Source organism: Priapulus caudatus, unplaced genomic scaffold (assembly GCF_000485595.1).
Source record: "Priapulus caudatus unplaced genomic scaffold, Priapulus_caudatus-5.0.1 Scaffold52, whole genome shotgun sequence".
NCBI classification, from domain to species: Eukaryota; Metazoa; Priapulida; class Priapulimorpha; order Priapulimorphida; family Priapulidae; genus Priapulus; species Priapulus caudatus.
In genome coordinates, this window is record NW_014577113.1 from 293,842 (window position 1) to 318,213 (window position 24,372).

The following is a 24,372-nucleotide window of genomic DNA, read 5'->3' on the forward strand; positions in this document are numbered from 1 at the left end:
GCCAAAAAATTAATAAACAATGGAGTTCAAAGGTCACTATGCATTGAATGAAGCATGTCGTTTCTACATTTCTTTACTGTTCACGACATGTAATTCACGTCTTTCATACACGTGCATTGTTGATCATATAGATCCCAGCCATGTCGGGCCGGGTAAAGAGAAAGTCATTGAAGGCATTAGCGGCAGAGGGCCACGAGGAGTTCTTCCCATCAGCTGTCTCTGCCCTGAAGCGAAAGCAACGTCTGGAAGATTCAGTGGTTCCTTTAGGACCAGGTACAAGTTATACCTGGCTATCCAAACTAAATCTTCTGTGCAGTAATCACATTTGTTCGCATTTATAACTAACTAGATTTGATCTGGTAACAAGAAAATCTAACAAGCGATATAGATACATGACGGTGAGGTAGATGCAACACGTGATCTATGTAAGATGTATAATGCCTTCTAGCTCCGGACAACAGCATCAAGGAGGTTGGTGCTAACATCAGCAGCCCTGTACCACAGAAGCCAGCTGACCCACCAAAGCAAATTCGCACCTGTGGAAAGGCTGGCTGCGCTGCAGAGATTCCAATATGCTTCGTTGGAGCTAGTGACAGGTGCTGCTAAAATGCATACATTTTGAATGACCTACAAATAGAATGTACAGCATCAAATTTCAATACTGCACATGCTTATGTTCCAACAAACTGACAAACCTGTGTACAAAAGACACAATCTAACAACCGTCAGTGCTACACTGGTATGGGCGATGGCCCATAATTTATCCAAGATTCTAATTTTATACATCTGCTAACCTAGACTGGTCTCATCCTTAAATCGTATTGTATTTTATGTAATGTTATGTAATCGTATTATTTGTACTAATGTAATGTATTAATACGTAATATGTGTATTCTGAGCTGTCTTATGTGCTATCTATGCACCTATGAAGGAGAACTATGTGCATTCTGATGCTCTGTTTTGCACGTGATTGCATTTTCTCGCATTTTGTAGATGTGCGGGCATGAGTTACACATCACGATGGTATCACCTCACCTCTGGTGAACATTTCTGCAATGATTGCTTCGACCATTTCTACAGAAAGTACGTGATATTAGAATGTTGCGTGCTCTCGTTATTTACTGCGTACCGGGTGATGTCATAAAAATGTGGTTTTATATTTCAGGCTCATGTTTTCTGGTTTGTTAATATAGAAGTATTAATTTGTCATCGAGTGAAATAGGAAGCAGTGTTGCATGGTTGGGTGCCATGTAATGGCCACAATTCTAATGGGAATGATTACAAATTAATATCAATTGGAGGCACTGTTGTGAGGGAGAAAGCTAGGTCTTTGTTATACTTTTATCATTATTTGTTATTCTTCTAATTTTTTATTGCTTAACTAGAGTGTCCTTATGTTTCAGTACAAAGCCAGGGTTCCAAGCTTACTGCCACTGGAGAGATGAGTGGGCAGCAAATGGAAAAACCGAACCTACTTTAAAATTATACATGCAAGATCAGGTATGTCAAACTACTCTTCAGATCTATAATGCTAGCCGCACACTATTCGATTTTGCACTGTGCACAGCACTGTGCCCCAGCACACTATACGTCCCGCTCCCGATCGATAGGGAGGCCGCTGCATACTGTCCGACTCAAAGTTGGCGCAAACCATGGCACTCTCGTGGCGTTCCAAGCGGATTTAGCGTGTACTAAGGGTCGGGAGTGTTTTTCCGCCATGTTTACCGAATGCAGTTCCCATGGCGCTGCTCTGTGATTAGTCAATTTTCTTCAGCGCTCGCCGATCGGGTCGGATGGCCACGCACACTATCCGAGTCGCGTCGTAACCCATCGCACACCATCCGCTCCCGATTCAAAATTCGAATTGGGCCAAAATGGCCTCCCGAGCCAAACTTAAGCCTCCCGAGCCAAACTTACGCCTCCCGATCCAATTGTAAGCCTCCCGATCGCGCTCAAATCAGATAGTGTGCGGCTAGCATAAACCTGACATGTGTAACCGTAGGCATGCACAGGTGTTTCTAGCAGTTGCCTGACAATTTCTCCTCTATGCATCTAATTGCTATAAATTGAATGACATTGTCTAATGATATTAATTCATAGTTGTTTTATGTTGTGACTAGTTGATATTTTATTACTTCTCGTACATCCAGGTAAATATAGCATAAATTGTATGTGCATACAAGAAAACTCCCTGTGTTCTACTGGGAGGTACTGTAAGGTGGCTTCTGTGTATATATTTTCAGCATTTACCATATTGGGTGCAGTGTACAAAACCAGACTGTACCAAGTGGCGGCAGCTCTCCAGAGAAGTAGAGATTACAGTCGAATTCATTCAGTCATACTATTGTGGGAAGAAAATAAATGGAAAGGTAGACCAAGCTTGTTTATCCCAGCATAGCACGTACAGATGTTTACACCTAGAAATTGCACTCCAAAATTTGTCATATATCCAGAGATCACAGACCATGTGCAATAAGTCAGGACAGTCATCTTATATATATCCTGCACATGACAATAGCACCACGCAACTACCAGCAGCAAGCTTTCAACATAGATAATCTCTTTATTGGATTATCCAATAGAGAATTGGACATTGAACACAATAATGGACATTTTTGCTTGTGCGTCCTTTCTAATTGTACACTATTGTATTTTGGCACACTAAAACTGTTTCCCTAACAATTGTGAAACTGCTGAACAATGAAACAAACATATCTACCACAGAAAGGACTTCCATAAATTCATTGCTGATTTTCAACAAAACGGACAATAACGTATATATTATCCTCCTGTCCCGTTGTCCACCCTCAAATTACCGGTCAGCTTAGGTTTGAATACACATATTACTGTGTATCGTGTCTGTAACCTCCCTCTACTCACATATTTGTCATCACCCTCCTGCCTCCCCGTGTACGTATCCTTCTCCTTCCACAGCCACCCTCCCCGCAGGGCATTCATCCTTCCCCTCGCACAGCCGCCCTTCCCCTCTCCAACAACCCCTCTGACTCCCCCGTGCACTCATCCTTCCCCTCCCCATCAACCCCTCTCCTTCTCCTTCTCCATCTCCTCATCTCTCCTCGCCATGCATCCATCATACCCGCTCTCCTCCCCTCCCGACTCCCCCGCGTCTCAACCCTCCCGCCTTGCCGCCTGTGACGCTCGCTGATCTCGCGTTTTTGCGCAGAAGGAGAATCCGGACGCGTGCTCGGTGTCGGAGGACCACCGCGTCGCGCAGGTCTACGACCCGTACTGGATGCACGCCGTCGTGCAGCCGCCGCTGCTCAAGCACTCGCCCGCAGCCGAGTTCCTCGTCTCCTACTATCCGGACGGCGTCGGCATGAGCGCCACCGGCAGCGTGGTGCCTGTCACGAGCCGCATAGGTACGGCCAAACCCCCTCTCTCTCTCTCTCTCTTTCTCTCTCTCTCTCTCTCTCTCTCTCTCTCTCTCTCTCTCTCTCCTTCTTTCCCCCTCTCTCTCTCTCTCTCTCTCTCTCTCTTCTCTCTCTCTCTCTCTCTGTCTCTCTGTCTCTCTCTCTCTGTCTCTCTCTCTGTCTGTCTCTCTCTTTCTCTCTCTCTCTCTCGCTTCTCTTCTCTCTCTCTCTGTCTCTTCTCTCTCTCTCTGTCTCTCTTCTCGCTTCTTGCTCTCTCTCTCTCTCTCTCTCTTCTCTCTCTCTTCTCTCTCTCTTTCTCTCTCTCTCTTTCTCTCTCGCTGTCTAGCGTCTTTCGTCTGTTGCTTCTCGCCTACCTGTCTCTCTCACTAACTCCCACTTATTCTTTTCTCCCCCCCTCCCCTTTTCGTTCCTCCCTCCCGCCCCCTCTAACTCCCTTTCCTCATCCCTCCCCGCTTCGTCTTCTCACACAGTTAGATGAGTATAGCATATTGAAGAGTTCAGCCTGGTTGCCGTCATTGAGCACTACATAGGTAGGGCTCTCCTCTCTCTCTCTCTCTCTCTCTCTCTCTCTCTCCTACTTGTTTTCTTGCACTATTACCAATGAGTACAACAGGGGAGCAGGTGGGTGGGTACTAGAAGTCACAGGGGTAGGGCATTCCCGTTTGCTTGCTGATGATGGTGCAAGTGATGATGTGGTCGTTTTCGTAGAGTATGCATGGTTTTGTGGCAGTGTCGCCCAACATTAGGCACCCATTAAATTTCAGTGTGCACGTCAGACTTTTACAAATGTTTACCCTGCTAGCTTTTCATGTCACTTGACTTTAATATTACCAGACTGTCATAAGTAAGTATTAGATGAGATTGAGGGCTTTATATTGTCTGGGCAACTTTCTGTCGTAAGCCACTTAGTATGTTACCGTACCATTTTTATTTGCACCCAAGTTATTCCATTTTGAATGTTTGTTTTTTCGTTTAGGCTAGCCCATAGATTTCTAGCTATAATAAAGCACTTAGAGTGATAGAGAGACAGAGAGAAAGAGAGAGAGAGAGAGAGAGAGAGAGAGAGAGAGAGTGAGAGAGATAGAGACAGAGAGATAGAGAGAGAGAGACAGAGAGAGAGCGAGAGTATGTATGAAAGAGGCATAGTGTCTACACTCTTACACTCCTGAAAACCTATCATAGGCTATAGGCTCAGTACTTATGATCAGTGGCATGCTTACTACTGTAACTGATTCACATGGCTTCTATTTGGTATTGCAGATGGTTCCTCCATTGCTCCAGAAGATCTGTGGAAGATGTATCACCCTGGAGGTAAGTCTATCTTGTTGACTAATGGTGTAGAACCATATGTTTATACTGATGCTTCCCCTTGTGTTTTTCTTTTCAAAATTGATATTGATGTACCCTACCCATACTACTGCGTTATATATTCCCACAGATGTGAACAAAAACTTTCAGCCATTCTATCAGCCAGGGGAACAAGGCAAAGCCCTGTCGGTCCGGCCAGACATAATGGAATATGATGAAGTACATGAATTCCCAGAATATGTGAGGTATGAGCAGTAAATTCACCTTATTAAATTAAAGCAATAGAAATTTATATCTGAAATATTTCATTTTAATCGAATCATAAGTATGCTAACATTAAAAATGTCATTATTTAATTTAGTTCTGGTGTTATAGAATAAAGTGTTTAAAGCTTGATGACTGTGTAGCTACCTAGTAATGGCTACTTCTATGGTATGACCATAAACCTTGCTTTTTTTCATATCTAGAGAGCAAGCAATGTATCTTGGAATCAGAAATCTTGTAGTATCGCTATGGTATAGAAACTGTAAGGTATGTACCTTGGCTGCAAACCTCGTTGTTGAGTACACTCTTATATGTATCTGTTCATATTCTTTTTAGTACTATGCTTTCTTTCTTGCGTTAAATAGAAACGAAGCTAAACTCTGGTATTCACTGGCCTTATAATTAGCTTCTCTTTTGTGTTAGCAACAGTCAAACGATGGTTTTGTGTACACTTGTAAAAGTAAAATGAAGGCTTGGTGTACCCTTGCCTTATAATTGGCACTCTCTCATGTTCACCACAGAGTCAACAACTGACCTTTCTTTATCATGTTATGGAAAAATTGAAATGAGGGTTTGGCATACATTAGCCATATTATTACTATATTCCCTCTCATGCAAATGTAAGCGGGAATTAAAGTTTAAAAAAAGTATAAATTCGGATGATGGGCTTTGTGTGTTTGGTGTGTGTGCGCCAGCCTCGCACGAACACCTGCCCGCACGCAGCAAGTCGTTGACGTCCTCTCGTCTCCCCGCAGGAGTGGTTGACGCCGCGGCGGTGCGCTGAGCACCTCATCTGCCGCGGCCTAGTGCGTCTGCTCTGCGTCGAGGAGCTGAAACGTGTGCTCGAGTTTCTCACGCGCAAGGGCATCGTCAATATCGGCCTGCTGAGTCCGCCGCAGGACTGCGCGGCCATCCCTCGCCAGTACAGCAACGTGAGTAGCATACACATATACTGTAAACTGCAGGATGCGGTAGATATCGTGGGTCTAGGGCCTGTTGTCAGAAACGTCACATCAAAGTAAGATGGTGTGAATGCGATATGTTAGACTTGTGACAGTCGTGACACTATTTCTAATGTTACTGACAACGCACTCCTGATGCCCCAAACTTACACACTTATTTCAACTGGCACATCTACACTTCACATTGTAGTGATGATGAGGAGCTCGTAAGTCATGTTGTATATGATTATATATAGTTATTAAAGGCATACTAGGCCCATTGATTATGCAATGTTGACGAATGCTAGAGTAACTTGCACCTTGTGTAGTTAATAAGTACATAACCTTATAGCCAAACGCATATTAGTTTGTACAATATCACTGCTGGTTACATTACAAACAAGACTTGAAATCGGTTGTTGATATGTATCAACGTATCATTTACTTGCCGTAAATGTCATCCAGGAGTCAAGTGATGACGTAAACATTTGTGCGGCCCGTATGTTTAGGACGCCAGATGAAATTGAGGTGTCAGCGGTGTAACCACGGCCACAAACTAAACATGGAAATGGAGTAAAACACGTACTAATCATGCTAATCACGGACGCACGTGGACAGCCCTGACAAAAAGTTCCTTATCACGAGCGTCTTTGTTTACGAAATCACTGATGATAGCATTGCGTACGGCCGAGCATGTGTGGGAAAATCTTCGGTGCACTATAAATCTGTATCACACCCGCTTGACGGCTTCGCCGGCAGCGGTTTGAAACTGTAACCATCTGATTTTTGGACTGCGGATTTCAATTCGACATTTCTTAGTAACCAGCAGTGATATTGGACAAACTAATTATACGTGTTTGGATGTAAGGTTATGTATTTATTAACTACACAAGGTGAGAGTTACTCTAGCATTCGTCAACATTGCATAATCAATGTAACAATCAAATCACAATCAAATAAACAATAAAGTACGATAGTAAAACGTGGAGTATTTGACTATGAGCTGGTGTTAATTTCAACCCCAGTGTTATGTGATTTGTGATTGTAAAATACCTGTGTGACACATAGTCCACTCTTTCCTTCTTATAATGGACAGTTTGGTGATAGTTTGTGTTGCCCATTGTGTCACCAGGAGAATGTCATTGTCATCGGTGCGGGGACAGCTGGATTGGCAGCGGCGAGGCAGCTGCAGAACTTTGGTGCTAAGGTGAGGTGCAAGTGTAGCGCGTAAATATTCCTAACTGTCATTTATCATTTTTTCGTGCAGTCATACGGGTAATCCTCGCTGAGTGCCATTGGCCTTTTACTTGTACATACATACTCGTAGTCGTTTCCATCTCGTGTTTCCTGATTGGGTCGTTATGCTAATAGCTTAGTCGAAAAATGCACCCGGCTAGTATCTGGAGAACTATCTACTCATGTCCCAGCTTGCCTCTATTGACAACTTGGAGTTGAGAATTGGTACAGTCATACTTTTGCATCCTATCTCCTCTGTGTTCATGGAAGTTTGACCAGCTAGAACCAAAGGATGTTAATAGATGAGATGAATCATAATAATCACCTGTTGGCTGACTGCATGCATGGCTGTACAGCTGTATGTGGCAAATTCTATCCTCAGTTTAGATAACTACATTCAAGACCATAGGCAGAGCACTGGGTCTTGGGGTTCGTTTTTAGCTCAGCTGACGAAGTCAGATGCAGCTTGTAGAATCACATGATTGTCCGTGCATCTGTGCGTCCGTCCGTCCGTCAACAGTTGGGCACAAATCTTAACCGCTCGACGTACGGTCTTGATATTCGGGACGGGGTGGGGGGGGGAAGGGGGAAGGTATAGGAGGAAATACGGAATTGCGGCACGAATCTCAATGGCTCAACCTATGCTCTTAATAATGCTCTTGTATAATATGCTTTGCTCTTAATATTCGATGTATAGTGTGATGGGGAGGAAACCCATCACCAGTGCGAAATTGGAGGTCACAGGTCAAAGGGCAGTGGGGGAAAGGTCAGATATCAGACATTTTCTGAGGACATGGTCTAACAGACCGAGTGCAAAACTTTTTTGTTTCAGCACTGACCTACCATTTCTATCACTTTATTGAAAGGGCCATCAAATGTACTTTCCGCTGACGTGCGAAGAGTAAGTGTCGGATAACCTTTTGACCCTCAAAAGGAGGGTTAAACATGGATTTGTTGACAATTAACAAAGGACTAAACCACAGGCACTTGGAACATCTCAATAAAAAATAATAATGGTAAATAAACACGAAATGTATTTACTACCAAAGTCTTAATGTTTCTCTATTCTATTTCGCCTATTATTGCTGATAATTACCCGTAAATGCCGGTCAAATGCTCCTCTGCAACACACAAGTACACTGCACGCCCGCCCTGTGCACAAACAACATGAATAAGAGAGCAGGTAGGAAAGCGTGATCGCAAAATTCGCTCGACGCTCGCTTCATTTCACACGACAACAGACCAAAAACACATCCAACAGCTTCCATCTTGGTATCTATTTGTAGCTAAATGTTCACTTGTTCGAATTATAACTCTGTCCTTTGTTCTTACCTACTCCTGCCAGAGATATCTCGTGAAATCCTGCAGGAATTGTTCTCTCCATGAAAATGTAAAGAGGACGAGATGTCTGTTTATACACGAGTAATGGGGCGCATTGCATGCCGGGATGAGCTGCTGCTTGTGCTGCCTCCGAGCCTCCGTTTCGAGGCCCGCCTAGCCAAGCATAATGAGCGCGGGCATGTCGTCACACACACGACTGCAGTGATCGATCAAAAGTAGCGCCGTTAGGGATTTTCGGATGATACGTCCTCTTTACATTTTCACGGAGAGAACATTTCCTGCAGGATTTCACGAGATATCTCTGGCGGGAGTAGGTAAGAACAAAGGACAGAGTTATGAACAAGTGTACATTTAGCTACACATAGATACCAAGATGGAAGCTGTTGGATGTGTTTTTGGTCTGTTGTCGTGTGAAATGAAGCGAGCGTCGAGCGAATTTTGCGATCACGCTTTCCTACCTGCTCTCTTATTCATGTAGTTTGTGCACAGGGCGGCGTGCGGTGTACTTGTGTGTTGAAGATGAGCATTTGACTGGCATTTACAGGTAATTATCGGCAATAATAGCGAAATAGAGTAGAGAAACATTAAGACTTTGGTAGTAAATACATTTCGTGTTTACATTTTTTTATTTTATTGAGCCGTTTCAAGTGCCTGTGGACTGAACTGCTTTTGCTATTGTGGATGTGAGGCTACAGTTGCACAGTTCAATTGCAAAGGCAAATGTTTGTTGAACAAGGTTTATGCTCCTTAAATCTTATTATTTTCTAAAGCAGTCTGTATTAGCACCCTGAGTAGCACCCTGTATTAGCACACTGTAATAGCACCCTGAATGATCGCGTGGGTAGGCAAAAACACGGGGGCAGCCCATTACGCATGCTTGGGGGTGAACTGGCATTATTCTAATCATAATTATTGCCTGGCAACCTGCAATGCAGATCTGTTAACTTACAGCTGAGCGAAATTCTCGCCTGCCTGAATATACTTGGATTTTAGCCGGTAGGATTTCAGCAACTCAATGGAGTGAAGTTATCACGCACGGAGGGCGATGCCATCTTTGATTATTGATGACACTTGCATGCGCCATCTCGCGGCAACTGCTTTTGCTAATAGAGCCCCCTCCACCCGCCCTCTCCCCCACCTTCCCCCCACCACCACAACTACGCTCGCGCTCGACGCATATCCATGATAACATGTTAATATAGCGAAGTCATTAAAGTTACACAGCTGTATCTTTATTACTGTACTACCGGTATAGAAAAGCCTAGCTATCATAGATTTTAGATCTGTATTAGTAGTATCCTAGATATATGCTCTGAGCGCGAACGCGGTGGCGGAAGGGCGCACTTGATTCGGTTGCCAGTGAGTTTATCAGAAGAATACCCGGCTACAGTACACGTCAGTTGAGCGCTGTCGCTCTGCGGCACTTGTTTAGACACGTCATAGTTATTTTAATTTCTGCCTCTAGCTAATTAGGTACGGACATGAAGAGACATTGCATTAGGGGACATTAAATTTCCTTAGTGAGATCCTTGTTGATGCATCATAGGTGACAGTGTTGGAGGCCAGGGACCGTATTGGAGGCCGAATCACCGATGACTCATCACTGGGTCTCACCGTGGGCCGCGGAGCACAGATCGTCAATGGCTGCGTGAACAACCCAGTCACGATAATGTGCGAACAGGTGCGTAGCTGCGTCCGCCGAGCACTCGCTCCCCGTACAGTGCATCTCCCCACGTCATGTCCCGTAAGCTTCGAATGCGTCGTGAGTTCCGGGTACTGACCGAGGCGATCCGTCTTCGATTTTTCCCTCGTCAATACAAGTTTAGTTGCTTAGTGAGACCTTGGGTAGAAACCCCACCACGGTGTGTAGAATTAAACTCAGCAGCAGTGTCTCATTGGTCAGTGGCTAGCTGTACTGCCAGTGTACTCCCCATATCAGACGGATACTTGGCAGTGGTGGTGACTATTTGGTGCAATTTCACTATTGCGATATTAATGGTGATAGCCAAATACTATTGCCGCTACTACAACGTTAACGATGCGCGTCGCTCCCCTCCAGGCGGGAGCACCGGTGAAGACTATCTCGGAGCGCTGCAGCCTGTTTGGCGAGACGGGCGAGCGTGTGAGCGATAAAGCGAACCGTCGCATCGACTTTCACTTCAACGCCGTTCTCGACGCCGTCGGCGAGTGGCGGAAGGACAAGCGACCATCCAACGACGTCGCCCTCTACGACAAGCTGATGGAGATGCATGGCAACTTCAAGGAGGAGACGCAGCTAAACTTCAGTGGCGTAATGGTTTATTTCTAATCTTCTTTTTTTCTTTTTGCGCCCATTTTTTTCCGTTGCCCCTTTGGCTCGAAATTTGATTGGTTGTGTTTCTTCGTCCGTGTTTCTTCCGCGTACGCACATTTTGTCAGTGTTGTTGTTTTTTGTGCCGATCGACTGGAGTGTTTTATAAGGGTGGATCGGTTATGAAGCTGAGGAGTCAGAAGCCTGTTTGCAGGCGATGTTCTTCTCGCAAGGAAGATACGGGGATGTTTTTTTTAATGGATGGATTAAAATGCTCTCAGTTTTTCGTAGCAGACAGAATATGTTACAGTTTTTAGAGCGCGGGTGGCATGGCAACATTTTTCTAACAGGTGGCAAAAGACAACTGTTTTTGTGGTGCGTGGGGTCATATGTTATTGTATTTTTAGAAGGGGATGGTATGTAACGGTTTTTCTAGTGGGGCAAGATGTTAGCATTTTTCTAACAGGGAACAAAATACGATCTGTTTTTAACATGAAGTGACACTTAATCAGTTTACTAACAGTTGTGGTATGTTCATGCTTTTTACTGGGGGAGCATATGTTAACGTTTTTCTCACCAAATCGCTACGATAATATTTCATTCAAAAATTAGGTTTCTTAATGTTACATATTACTTACTACGTAAGGAAGCAATACCATGATATTTCCTGTAACTAAAGCGATGCATTATCATCCCTCTTATTGTAGTGATACATTAACGTGTTGGTCATGCAAGCAACACATCAATCCTTCACTACTACGTGCTAGACATTAACGTTGCCAATACATAATGTGTCACGCTAACATTTCCCTAACATGACCGACACGCCAGCACGTCAACAATTGTAACCCCACCACGAACACTCCCCAACTCGCGTCATCCACGCACCGTGATGCCATCTATCGTGCACGCAGGTGGAAGAGCAGCTGATCGGCTTCCACGTCAGCAACCTGGAGTACGCGTGCGGCAGCCGCATCGACGACGTCTCTGCACTCAACTGGGACCAGAACGAGAGCTTCGCACAGTTCACGGGCGACCACGCGCTGCTGCCGCACGGCTACTCTACCCTGCTCACACGGCTAGCCGCTGGGCTGAACGTGGAACTAAACACAGAGGTGGGTGTCTGTAGGGAGGGTTAAACATAGAGGTGTGTGTCTGTAGGGAGGGCTAAACACAGAGGTGGGTGTATGTAGGGAGGGTTAAACACAGAGGTGTGTGTCTGTAGGGAGGGCTAAACACAGAGGTGGGTGTCTGTAGGGAGTGTTAAACACAGAGGTGGGTGTATGTAGGGAGGGCTAAACACAGAGGTGGGTGTCTGTAGGGAGTGTTAAACACAGAGGTGGGTGTCTGTAGGGAGTGTTAAACACAGAGGTGGGTGTCTGTAGGGAGTGTTAAAACAACAGAGGTGGGTGTCTGTAAGGAGGGTTAAAACACAGAGGTGGGTGTATGTAGGGAGGGTTAAACACAGAGGTGGGTGTATGTAGGGAGGGTTAAACACAGAGGTGGGTGTCTGGAGGGAGGGTTAAACACAGAGGTGGGTGTATGTAGGGAGGGTTAAACACAGAGGTGGGTGTATGTAGGGAGGGCTAAACACAGAGGTGGGTGTATGTAGGGAGGGCTAAACACAAAGGTGGGTGTATGTAGGGAGGGTTAAACACAGAGGTGGGTGTATGTAGGGAGGGTTAAACACAGAGGTGGGTGTATGTAGGGAGGGCTAAACACAGAGGTGGGTGTCTGCTGGTAGAGCTCAACAATCCAAATGTGGTGGCATACTCTACCAGAGAGAAAAGTAAAATTTAGACAAACAACAACTGTAGTACGACACAACACAAGTAGACGACTAGGAAAGTACAAGGTGGAGTAGCCAATTATTTTAGTCGGATATCGATACTTATCGGAAAGGCTCTGCAAGTGCGTTATATTGAGGATTTTATTATTGGGCAGAACAATGCCTTTCTGCGGTATACTTTTAAAATGAGATATTGATTACACAGTTTGCACAATGTTCACGTCGATCAATAGTAACATACGGACTGTACAGTGTGGCATAGCTGCACGAGTCCTGCAGTGTTCTCCTGTATTGCTAGCCTTGTACGTATATATTCCTGACGAGGTACCCTCAGGGCCAGTGGTAGTAGAACAGTGTAGACATGGATGCTTGTGTAAATGAGCGAAGTACGAGTCTCGCTGTAGTGCGTGTCATAATGCGTCTTGCAGGTCACGAGTGTAGACTACACTGGAGAGCTTGTGGTTGTGAGGAGCACCACGGGACAAGAATGGACCCCAACGAAGGTACGCATTGGACATCACATCGAAATTGAGTAGATCTGAAAATGACAGTTCCATGACAGTTGAAACATAGACCGTTGACAGAAATGCAGTAAAGTTGTAATTTGTAAAGTAAAGTAGAGATTCTTATGCGCAGTGTATAGAGTTAAGATTAATTTTGTTTCTGACAATGGACCTCTTGGCTGTTAACTAGAAATGCAGGAGGCTGGTTGTCATCATTAACCCCAAATCCATGCTGTCATTACTTTTGCATATGAAAAGTTTTGCAAAAGTAATGACATCCTAGACTCGTTATCGAGCAACTCGTAAACGACAGAACCTGGGGCTATCAGAAACTTCCTAAATAGTTAGGAAGTCGTGCACTCGTGCGGTTGCAACTATTGACGATGTTTTGATGGAACTCGGATGCCTTCACTATCTAGTTTTGTGGACCCTAGCTCCACCACTTCCATGGTTGAGCGTCTGATACATGTGGGTGTGTGTGTGTCCACAGGTGCTGGTCACATTGCCGCTAGCTTTACTGCAGGAGGGAACAATGAAGTTTAATCCACCTCTAAGCGAGGAAAAGCAACAGGCATTAGTCCACCTCGGAGCCGGCTGCATCGAAAAGGTATGGCATTCAAGTAGTGTGTAATAAAACTGCTACCTAACGGTCAATGAAGAAAAACCGAAAGGACAAGTGGCACTGTTCGAAAGGTGACAATTCTATGGAGATGGTTTACAGTTTAACCAGTGCCACTCATTGGAAACGCCAAAAGTGTTCTTTGCTGACAGCTGTCTGTTCTATAGAGGTGACTCCTAATGCATGTTTGACTCTAGCTGTCGTGCAACGTCGATATTAATGACTTTGAGCCTAGCGCAGACTTGCGATTCTGGTTCCGCGTAGATGCGACCTGCAATTGCATGCGATCGGTTGCACGCCTCGCCGAGTGTGCGCATGCAAGCGACTGGCTACCATTTGACGAAAAATGACGCTGGCGGCATGGGCAGTATTTACCCGTCATTTCCAGTTGGATCGCGACATCTTTATATACCGCATGTTTCTTAGTGTGATCGCTGTATTCCGGCAGTGTATAACATCAAACAAAACTGGCCTCTCCATCCACATATCTAGCAAAATGCTTTCTTTTTCATCTCTCCAGCTTGTTGCTGTGAGCGTAGCCATATTGAAATATTACGTGATGAGATGGTGCTCGCTAATTGGTCGGACGATAATTTGTCATCGTTCCAAGTCGCTGCCTAACCGCACGCATGGCCTACCCGCACACATGCGATTTGGAAGCGATTTCGGAGCGACGAGTTGCTGAAATTCAGACATGTTTGATTTCTTGCGACTCGTCGCAAGCGACCAGAATCGCAGCCGCACGTTCCCGCAGACCTAGCGATTTCTCATGCGACTCGGCTGCGATTCTAGAATCGCAGCAGAGTCGCATGAACAAGTCGTAAGTCTGCGCGGGGCTTTATTAATCCTTATAATACAGTGTGCTATCATCCATCTCCTCTAAGTACATTGCTCTTGAATGAAAATGTTGAAGAATTTATAAAGGCACTTTTATTCTACATTATTGATTTCCACAGTACAGCAGTGCAGTCGCGGAACATGATGTAATGAATTTGTTCACGTGGTATTAGCGCATTTGCAATTTCATTCGAGAAAAGGCATAATACTAGCTATACAGAAACTATACACGTAAGGAAATTGTTTGCGTAGAAAATACATGGTATAAGGGTGAAGAACAAGTCATTAACGTACGACCTGATAAGACTGGTGATTGGCAATGAGTAAGAAACTGGGTAGTCGGTGTGGAAATGTGCACGTCGTGCCTTACTACTGTTCGTATTTACATCGTCTTATAATATGAATTTTCATTGCAACTAAGATTGCCTATCTTAAGCAATAAAGCTACAAGCATAAATCACTGTGAAGCTTATACATTACATGCATACATACATACATATGAGCATAGGCATGCCTGAATAAGCTTTGGAAACAAATCGCGTTGCATGCACCAAAGGGCACGCCTGTTAAACTACTAGAAACTACAAGCTATTCTCAACTTTCGTGGCAGTTAGCGGAGAAGTGTTGCATATAACTTTTAAAAATTGTTTTGAAATAAAGAATTGCTAATGATCGAGACCGATGGGAAGCTGATAACGTTATCTTGCAGTAGTGCAGGGGTCTCCGGTTTGATCGCAAGTTAGTAACCATGACTACGTGGAACAGCGTGTGGTTCATTTGCACAGAAACGTGACTATAATACGAAGCAAAAATTCAGACTCAAATCGAACGGCGAATCAGTGCTAGAAAAATCACAGACTATCATGTTAATATGCATGACATGATATAATAAGTCTGACAAATGGCCCTTTTTCTATTAGTATAGCCTGTAAATAAAGATTTTTTAAAGAAGAACGCTCACACTTATATACAGGCACACATCACACACGTGAGTGCACGTATCAACACACGCATGAATTTAAAATTGCACATCCCCATAAATTTACATTCAGCCACCCACCCACTTAGATGCGCATACAGCCACACCGGCAGACACTTACATATATACAGCCAAATGCCCACACTCACTTACAGTCAACCACCACACACATAGGCACACATGTACACACACATACACACACACACACACACACACTTGGGCAAAATTTGGCAATGGTGTTACATATCGCTGTACACCTATACATCGATGAAGACCATCCACTTCACGGCGGCACCCCCTACATGTTGCCTGTGCGATCTAACGCGTCGGAGGCGCCATCTACACATCCATCCGCGCGATCTCACTTGTCGGCAACGCCCCCTACATGATCTCACTTGTCGGCAACACCCCCTACACGACTTCTCGTGTCGGCAGCGCCCCCTACACCATCTCGCGTGTCAGCAGCGCCCCCTATATGTCGCTGAGCGTGATCCACATCTCGGCGTTGTAGACGCCGGCGGTCGGCGGCGGGTAGTTCTTATCCATCCTTCCCGTGATGTACTCGATGACGAACTTGATCGGCGGCGTCGACGGCGCCTCCATGACGGGCGACTGCAGCGCGTCTAGCTCCAGCTTTGGCTTGTGCGATATGGGCACGCCGCCGGGCTGTCCGGCGGCGGTGACCACCTCGTCTCCGTCACACGACGCGATCGTCTCGTTGCTCTCGCTCATGTCGTCGGCTGAATGAATGTCGAGGGTATGAAGCGTGAGATAGTGCAGCTGCGATGGTGATATAGACGATGGTTCTCGGGTGACTTGTAGTATGTTGTATTTGTAGTTGTGTCGGCGCGTTCTATAAGTCCAATCTCAGTTGTTACTGTCCGACTCTCTCGTTGTTGTTGTTGTTGTTGTCGGGGTGGTAGTCGGGCGCCAATGCGGCTACGCGTTCACACAGCTCCTGTAAGATTCGATCGCTTGCAGTCGGGTGTGTTGGCGCGACTCGACGCGTTTGCTCCTGTGATTCTCTGAGAGATTCGCCTCACTCGTTGCACTACATTCACTTGTGTCTAAGCAAACACGCGTCGCGCGGATAGTGGATGTTTCGCTGAATCCCCCTAACTAGTTCTGCACGCGCACGGGCAAAACTGTTGTGGATTGAACAGGCTGCGCGGGTCTTTAAGACTGCTGGAAATAGCCGCTACTGGCGCAGTAGTCATCGCATGCACAGAAAAAACACGGGGGTGCAAAAATACTGCGCTGCACGGGGAAGGCGCCTCACTACGGGGAGCTTGTGCAACGTCCCGCCACAATAGTGAGGAATCAGGTTATACCCGCGCAGGAGTGTGCTAACGGGTAGCAGGCTGGATACCGTTGCTAGGGTCTATTGTTGACAAGTCCTGCTGGTCTGTGAGACGGTGGCTCTGCCTTTTGTACTGCAATTAGCTGGAAGTCTTGGCAGCCGAGCACCGGCTGCAGTCCTCCCTACCCGCCGCTCCTTTCTCTCGTGGACGTGCCCTTGCTACCACATTCCTAGTGCTAATAATACTCTGCCAGGCGGGCGCGTACGCGGGACAGCTTATTACTTAGAACTCGAGTCTAGGCTTCGCAGGCTAAATTTATCCGAAGGCTGCGTGTTGGCGCGCTCTCTCGCACGCAGTGTGCACGTGATTGCCGTATAGCAGGCAGTGATCACAATCGGATAGCCCAGCAGGATGGTGCGACGCACCTCGCTCGTCGCGCCCCCTAATCGCTATGTGAAGCCTACAGAGGCCAACTTACGTATAATAACGAGTTGGATAGGTGTGACGCACGCGGCTTACTGTTCACCTAATCACTGTGTGCAGCCCCATCAGAACAGACTTAACGAGCTCGGAAGGTGCGCGGTAGCTTACCAGATTCCATCCATCGACGTTTATCGATTTTGATCTGCCGCTTACGTTGCAGCTGTACAAATAATACATGATTGATATTAATATTTGATTGATCACAGACTGGACGGGCGGCCGGCGTTAGCGTTAAACAAATTACCCCAGTAATCCCCCCTCTCTCATTCTCTCTCCTTCCCATGTCTATCTCTCTCCGTGTCTCTCTCTCTCTCATTCATTTTCCTCCCCTCTCTCTGTTATCCTATCTTCTCTACCCCCTCACCCTCTGTCTCGCTCCCTCGCCCCCTTTACCCTGCCCTCTTCACCTCCTCCCCATCTCTCTCTCGCTCTCTCTCTTTTCCTCTCTTTTTCTTTTTCGTTCTCACTCTGTCTCTAAATGGTCTCTGAACGGATACCTGATTTTATGCGATCTATAACGTCATCATCCGTTGTTCGCGGATCAATAACTGAGATTTGGTGGGTGGAAATAGTTGTCCAATCCCTCGCTCCCCTTGATTCGATGAGTGCGTTTTTTTTCTCTCATGCGCGGGCTGTAATTTCGCTCGGCTCGTATACATATCGCGGGTTGATGCCCTCTCTCGTTCGCACTGCCACGGCTGGTTCTGACATGAGGCTGCTCAGCGTGCGAGGGCTGCGCCTGCGCGTCTGCCAATAGCAGGTGGCGCGCTGCGGCGTGCACGTGCGTTTCGCGTGTCTGGTGCTGATGTTGGCGGATTTTCAGTCGGCAAATGCACCGTAGCAGCAGAACACTGACTGTAGGAGTGAGTGTGTGCACTGATCGATTCCGCACTCGCATTTCATAGAATCTTGTGCGTTTTTGTAGTAGGGGTAATTTATTATTGACCATACACGATTTTATCGATATTATTTTTTAATATATTTAATGATGGTACATTGGTAAAGGATATATCAACACGACCTTGCAACCTCCCCACCATCAGTTCGATAATAAAAGAATAATATGTGCTAGACTGAACAAGAGACACGTGACAACAGGGAAGGCAGCTAGTGCCCTAAAAAGATTTTCTGAACGTCTCTGTTCTACTCTTCTGGCGATTTACTAGGAATATCTTGATGAACTTAAGATAAACTCTCATTAAATAAATATTGTTACTTGCCGAGCAATGCTGTTAGAATGGGATAAACTTTTAAAACATGCCAGCTAACATGACCCAAGACGCTAGCATATATTAATAGAAATTACGATCTATATAATCCGAATTTGTTGTTGTGTAGTATAATATTCCTGTAATGTGATACATCTGTTATACATATCGAAATAGAAGGGCCTAATATGGTGCTCATATATTTTGGATATAAGTAACAGCCTGATGGGATAACGTGATGATGACCTGATTATTGATGAAAATATATATTAGCCTTCAATCCGTCGTACCAAGGGTCGATGTACACAATGTAGAATATATTTTAGTGTTTTTGTAGGATATGTGATACAACTCATGTGAGCTAGGCTTCTAAAATCAGTGGCTGAGCTAGCTGACTGTCTGTGTGTGTGTGTGTGTGTGTGTGTGTGTGTGTGTGTGCGTCGTCGTCGTCGGTGCGTGCGTGCGTGTGTGTGTGTGGCTGTCTGTGTGTGTGTGCGTGCGTGCGTGCGTATGTGTGCGCGTGCGTGTGTGTGTGTGTGTGCGTGCGGGTGTGCGTGTGTGTGTGTGCGCGTGCGTGTCTGTATATACAGTGTATGTATATGCCTCATGGACGCAGCTTTCTCACTGAGTGGCAGTAAAGCCATTATGTAGAATGAGCACACTTTTTGCATTTCCCTTGAGGTTTTACTGTGCTGATAACTTTGTCTTGCATTGCCTATCGACTAGATTTATTACTAGATATATTTTTTATTGCTTTGCCTTCATCAATGAATTATAGTCAATCACTGCAATTCCATCATGCAATGCTCACATTCATCCCATCATGACATGCTCACTGCGAATGTATAATACCACACTCACTACTATGAGTGTGAAATAATTACCTCAATTGTTTTAATTATCTGTAGGTGGCGTTGAAGTTCACACATCGTTTCTGGCAGAAGCGACTCAATGATGAGGATTTTTTCGGACACGTGCCGTCCTGCCAGGACAGTCGAGGCCTCTTTAGTGTCTTTTTCGATCTCACCGCTGAGGTATTATACACGTGCATGTGTCCGATTTACGGGAACATTTTGTTACACCTATTGCGGTGTAATGAGTTACATCTATTATATCGCGGGGCGCTCGTGCATGCCGTTATTGCATTTAAACAGACGTGTAGGATCTAGGAAACATCGTGGGCGACTAGATCATTATGTTGCATAGCAACCCTATGTGCAGTAGTGTACACAAGTCCTGTGTATATCGTATAAATTGTGTACTTGTGGTAAAGTTCATACAACATGATTGTAAATGTTCACAGCGTATAGAAAATTTTAGCATGTAGTGTTGCGTGCATTTATTAGAAGTAGGGACACCATATATAATATTTTGTATGTTTACAGCTGGCATATATATGTCATAAACGTAGTAGCACCTACATATAGTACTATGTATTAGGTGCAATATACTATGGGCATGCTATATATTTCTAATTCTCTCTTTCTCTCTCTCTCTCTCTCTCTCTCTCTCTCTCTCTCTCTCTCTTTCTTTCTTTCTCTCTCTGTCTCTTTCTTTCTCTCTCTCTCTTTCTCTCTTTCTCTCTCTCTCTCTCTCTCTCTCTCTCATTCTCACTCTCTCTCTCTCTCTCTCTCTCTCTCTCTCTCTCTCTCTCTCTCCCTCTCTCTTTCTATGTCTGATTGTCTCTCTCTCGCTTCTTCTTCTCCTCCTGGTCTTCTTCTTCTTCTCTTCTTTCCATGTTGCTCTCTCGATTTTCTAATCTCCCTCTCTCATTCTCTCTCTTTCCCGCTTCCTTGCGCTCTCTTCTCCTTCACTCGCCCCTCACCCCTCACCCACCTTCCCTCTCTCGTGCCTTTCGGCACAACACTCGTGCTCACTGTTAGCAGGAGCGCCACCGTCTGGGAGTGATCAGAGGCTAATAGAGGAAATGCGAAGCCTCTATCCTCAACACGGGCGTGCAGTTACTTCTCGTGCGGTTTGCCTTACGGGGATGGCCTACATCTAGCGAGATGTATAGATAGATTGCTAGATAGCTAGCTAAATATATATATATATATATTTATTTAATTATTTATTTATATATAGAGAGAATTTAATATATAGGTGTCATATAATTATATGGCTTTACATGGGCGATGATGGGTAATAGTGTATTTGCTTGCCGTACTTTGCAGGGAGGCAGTGACTACGTTCTCGTAAGCCACATCAGCGGACCTGCTCTCAATCTCATTAAAGACAAAACCGACCAGCAGGTGGTCGATATGGCAACGGATGTGCTTAGAAAGCTATTCCCAGAGGAGGTGAGCATGGGGTGATATATATCGTAGCACTCCCCACTGAGATACAAAAGTGGTTTCTTGGAGGGATAGTACGAACACTAGAGCTCATGACGACACATTTGATAGAAAACATTACTATTCCCGGTTTTCTTGCACATGGATTTCACACGTTACCTTTCAGTATTTGAACGCAATTTCGTATCTGACGTATAGTAATTTTGTAGGACTATATTATTGTGTTGACTCTTTATCTCCACTATTTTTGGGGAACTGTAAATGTGAGAAAGAGTATGCACATGAGCGGCAGTGGCGACACTGCATGGGAGATTATTCACAAAGAGCAACAGACAATAACAGAATTGATGACAACAACAACAACAACATAGTGCATCAATAATACAGTGCATTGCATAAGTTTTATTCCTGCGGGTTTTATGCTGTAAGACTTCTTTTCTAACTGTATCCCTATACCGTATATGGTGCAGTAATATTACGTGCCTGTGTAGATTCACGTGCTGTGCTTTTCACCATGGAGTCTTCGTGCTGTTAAGGATGTCTTTGCTTTCCAGACAATCTCTGATCCGACCTCATACATTGTGACACACTGGCGAGACGACAAGTATTCCAAGATGGCGTACAGCTACGTAGCGACGGGTGGGCAGGGTGAGGCTTACACCGTCCTCGCTGAGGAGATCGACAAGAAGGTCTACTTTGCCGGCGAGGTAAACACAGCCGCAACACGTACTGATCAATATATATATATATATATCAGGAGTAGATAATAGGGAAGGAGTGTGACATCAATAAACAAGGGAAATTCGTCATTTACTAGCCTTAAAATACCTGCGATTTACTACGCGTAACTCATCCAACTTGAGCTCAAATCGTACACAGTACATTCGCCTAGCATCGTGCGAAATCGTTTCCTCGTATACACAAGCAATCCGGAGATACAGACTAAAACGTACGACACGATTATCCATTTTTTGGCCATCAATCCAAGCCGATTGCCTGCCTATATTCAAACAAAAGGCAGCTACTAACGCGCTATTGCTAACTCGGCGAGGCATGTGGCTCGCTGGGAGATTAGGCATCAACACTCTGCGAGATAACCTTTGACCCGGTACACAGCTACATACCTGCATACAGCGGCATACAGCAGCCCCACTGCACATACTGGCACGCATGCCAACCGCAATCAGCAGCAGCTGATCAGGCTCAAATCTCCCAGCGAGCCACATTGCCCGTTTTCCGTTGCCGAGTTAGCAATAGCGCGTTAGTAGCTGCCTTTTGTTTGAATAAGCTTATAGATATTTTGATATTATTTACCTCAAATATATATGTTTGTGTGTGTGTGCGTGCGCGTGCAAGCGTATATTTGTATACACGTGTATAGTATCAGGACTAGGATAATGAATTGATTTCTCATGTGGGTCATTATGTTTATATACTACTTATGTCGTTCACGATGGTGTGAGCATATTCATCTTACTACGCGTGCTAACTCCTGCATACGACCATATACATGAAAAACGATTCGGTTAAAGTAAATTCCTTATCGTGAGTAGCATTTCTCGGCTGTGCAGTGAGCATCCCCGATTACTGCAGAAGAGAAATGCAGCTGTTGGAATTTGACAAGCGGTCTGTGTTTGTAACAACACGCGTGCATTGCTGGCAGAATAGATTTTCGTTTATGGAGAAAGCTGGAGATGTCTCGTTAATGGCACGTGAAATGTCAATAGGTTGTTATACTGGCACGTTATTCTGTACATACGTTCCTGGTGCCTCAACGCACAAATGTCGTATTGCTCCATTATTCTCTGCTGTTTACTCTCAACAGGATGCCGAATCAACTGAATTTCACCTGTTTACAGTGCACTGTTTCACTATGCGCCTCTGTGCCGGCTTGCAAACTCCGAACCCTGTCAATTTCTGTCTGGCAAGGGTCCGTTCCTCACTGCTGTAATCTTGCTGTTGCAGGCCACGAACAGACACTTCCCGCAGACGGTGACTGGTGCCTATCTCAGCGGAATCCGAGAGGTTGCCAAGATGGCCACGCCGTAAACGAGACGACTGCACCAGAGGGAGCACCAGGGGGAGCTGTCCCTGAAGGCAGGCGAGATGCCACCAGGTGGAGGCACCAGTCAGTAGCAAGCTGGCGATGGTCGTTCGTTCGCGTCGCCGAAAGGTCGCGCCTTGCTGTCATCTCGTTGTCATGGCAACTGACCTATTGACACACCCACATACCCTGTCCCCAGCCGGCGTCCCCATCGATGAGTCACGATCCGCACGCAATTTGGTTTTTCTGATCGTTGTGTGTAGTTTTGCCACAGTCTGTGATTACGTTCCGTCAGCGTGCTCCTGGGAGGTCCCATCTGGACAGGCTTGAATGTGATATAGTGTACGGCGCAACGCACGCAGTTATTGTACGAATATTGTTGCAATCACTCATCGTTGTGTGGCTATTTTGAGGTGTGATTTTTAATGCGCTCTTCTGGCCGGGACGTGTAGTATTGTATTGTTTATCGTGTCGGCAGTGACTGGGAATATTTGTATTGATGACCGCTCGGTGGTGTTGGAGGCGAAATGAGTATGCGTTTACTGAATTGGTGTCCTACAGGTATATTTCAGGACAATGTCAGATATATGTGTTTCTTTGGATGCTGGAGTGTTTCTTGATAAAATGCACAAGTGCTGGGTGAATGAGTGTATGAAAGAGATGGTGTTTGAGATTTTGAGTGTTGTATAGTGGTGTGCATGAGTTTTTGCCCAAATTGTAATAAAGTGTAAAACGTTGTGAGATGTGTACAGATATTGCAGTGTACAGGGTAGATGTGTATGTTTGGTTTTATCACAGCACAAATGGAGAATTTCCAAAAATTTTGTAATTTCAATGTTATGCATCACATTTAAGTTTTGAAATTGTACTAAATAAATAAGACCATATAATCTCAATGGTTGCTATCAGGCACAAATATTTGGTACGTCCTTATTTTTAGCACAGCTGACGAAGACAGATGCAGCTTGTAGAATCGCATGAGCGTCCGTCCATCTGTTCGTCCGTGCGTCCGTCAACAGTTGGGCACAAATCTTAACCGCTCGACGTACGGTCTTGAAAAGGATGTCGACTCGGGATGTCGAATTAGGGGGGTCAAGTGTCAAAGGTCAAGATGTGTCAATGGAGGGAGAATATTTTCCCCTTAACTTAAGGTATAGGAGGAAATACGGAATTGCGGCACAAATCTCAATGGCTCGACCTACGCTCTTAATATTTGATGTATAGTGTGATGGGGAGGAAACCCATCACCAGTGCGAAATTGGAGGTCAAAGGGCAGTGGGGGAAAGGTCAGATATCAGACATTTTCTGAGGACATGGTCTAACGGACCGAGTGCAAAACTTTTTTGTTTCAGCGCAGACCTACCATTTTCATCACTTTATTGAAAGGACCATGAAATGTGCTTTTCGCTGACGTGCGAAGAATAAGTGTCTGATAACCTTTTGACCCTCAAGAGCCGAACTTGTGAACTTCTGCCTGTGTTAGCTCACTACTCTTTATTGCAGTGAAGAGATAAAAGATTTTCACAACTGGTTCGCCGTCAGT

General features: G+C 45.2%; 1 protein-coding gene across 2 annotated transcripts; it reads left to right on the forward strand.

Annotated features, from left to right (window-relative positions):
- Positions 1-136: 136 nt before the first annotated feature.
- Positions 137-23,745, forward strand: LOC106820920 (lysine-specific histone demethylase 1B-like). 2 transcript variants are annotated; one of them, XM_014825520.1, is made up of 20 exons: positions 137-273; positions 449-596; positions 994-1,083; positions 1,404-1,500; positions 2,244-2,369; positions 3,185-3,380; positions 4,653-4,703; positions 4,831-4,945; positions 5,168-5,231; positions 5,720-5,896; positions 7,038-7,112; positions 10,029-10,163; positions 10,542-10,778; positions 11,687-11,887; positions 12,990-13,064; positions 13,555-13,671; positions 19,400-19,525; positions 20,666-20,791; positions 21,340-21,492; positions 22,751-23,745. In XM_014825520.1, exons 1-20 carry the CDS (start codon positions 141-143, stop codon positions 22,832-22,834), a joined length of 2,526 nt encoding a protein of 841 aa, XP_014681006.1. In that variant the 5' UTR covers positions 137-140; the 3' UTR covers positions 22,835-23,745. The 2 variants fall into 2 exon arrangements, with proteins under 2 accessions (XP_014681006.1, XP_014681007.1); XM_014825521.1 differs by having other exon boundaries at positions 10,542-10,772.
- Positions 23,746-24,372: the final 627 nt, after the last annotated feature.

Bases quoted from the DNA above. Each gene is read 5' to 3' on its own strand.
- LOC106820920 (XM_014825520.1), top strand. From the start codon at position 141: ATGTCGGGCCGGGTAAAGAGAAAGTCATTGAAGGCATTAGCGGCAGAG. The intron at 5,897-7,037 runs GTGAGTAGCATA...TTGTGTCACCAG, and splicing joins TCCCTCGCCAGTACAGCAAC to GAGAATGTCATTGTCATCGG. The intron at 7,113-10,028 runs GTGAGGTGCAAG...GATGCATCATAG, and splicing joins TGCAGAACTTTGGTGCTAAG to GTGACAGTGTTGGAGGCCAG.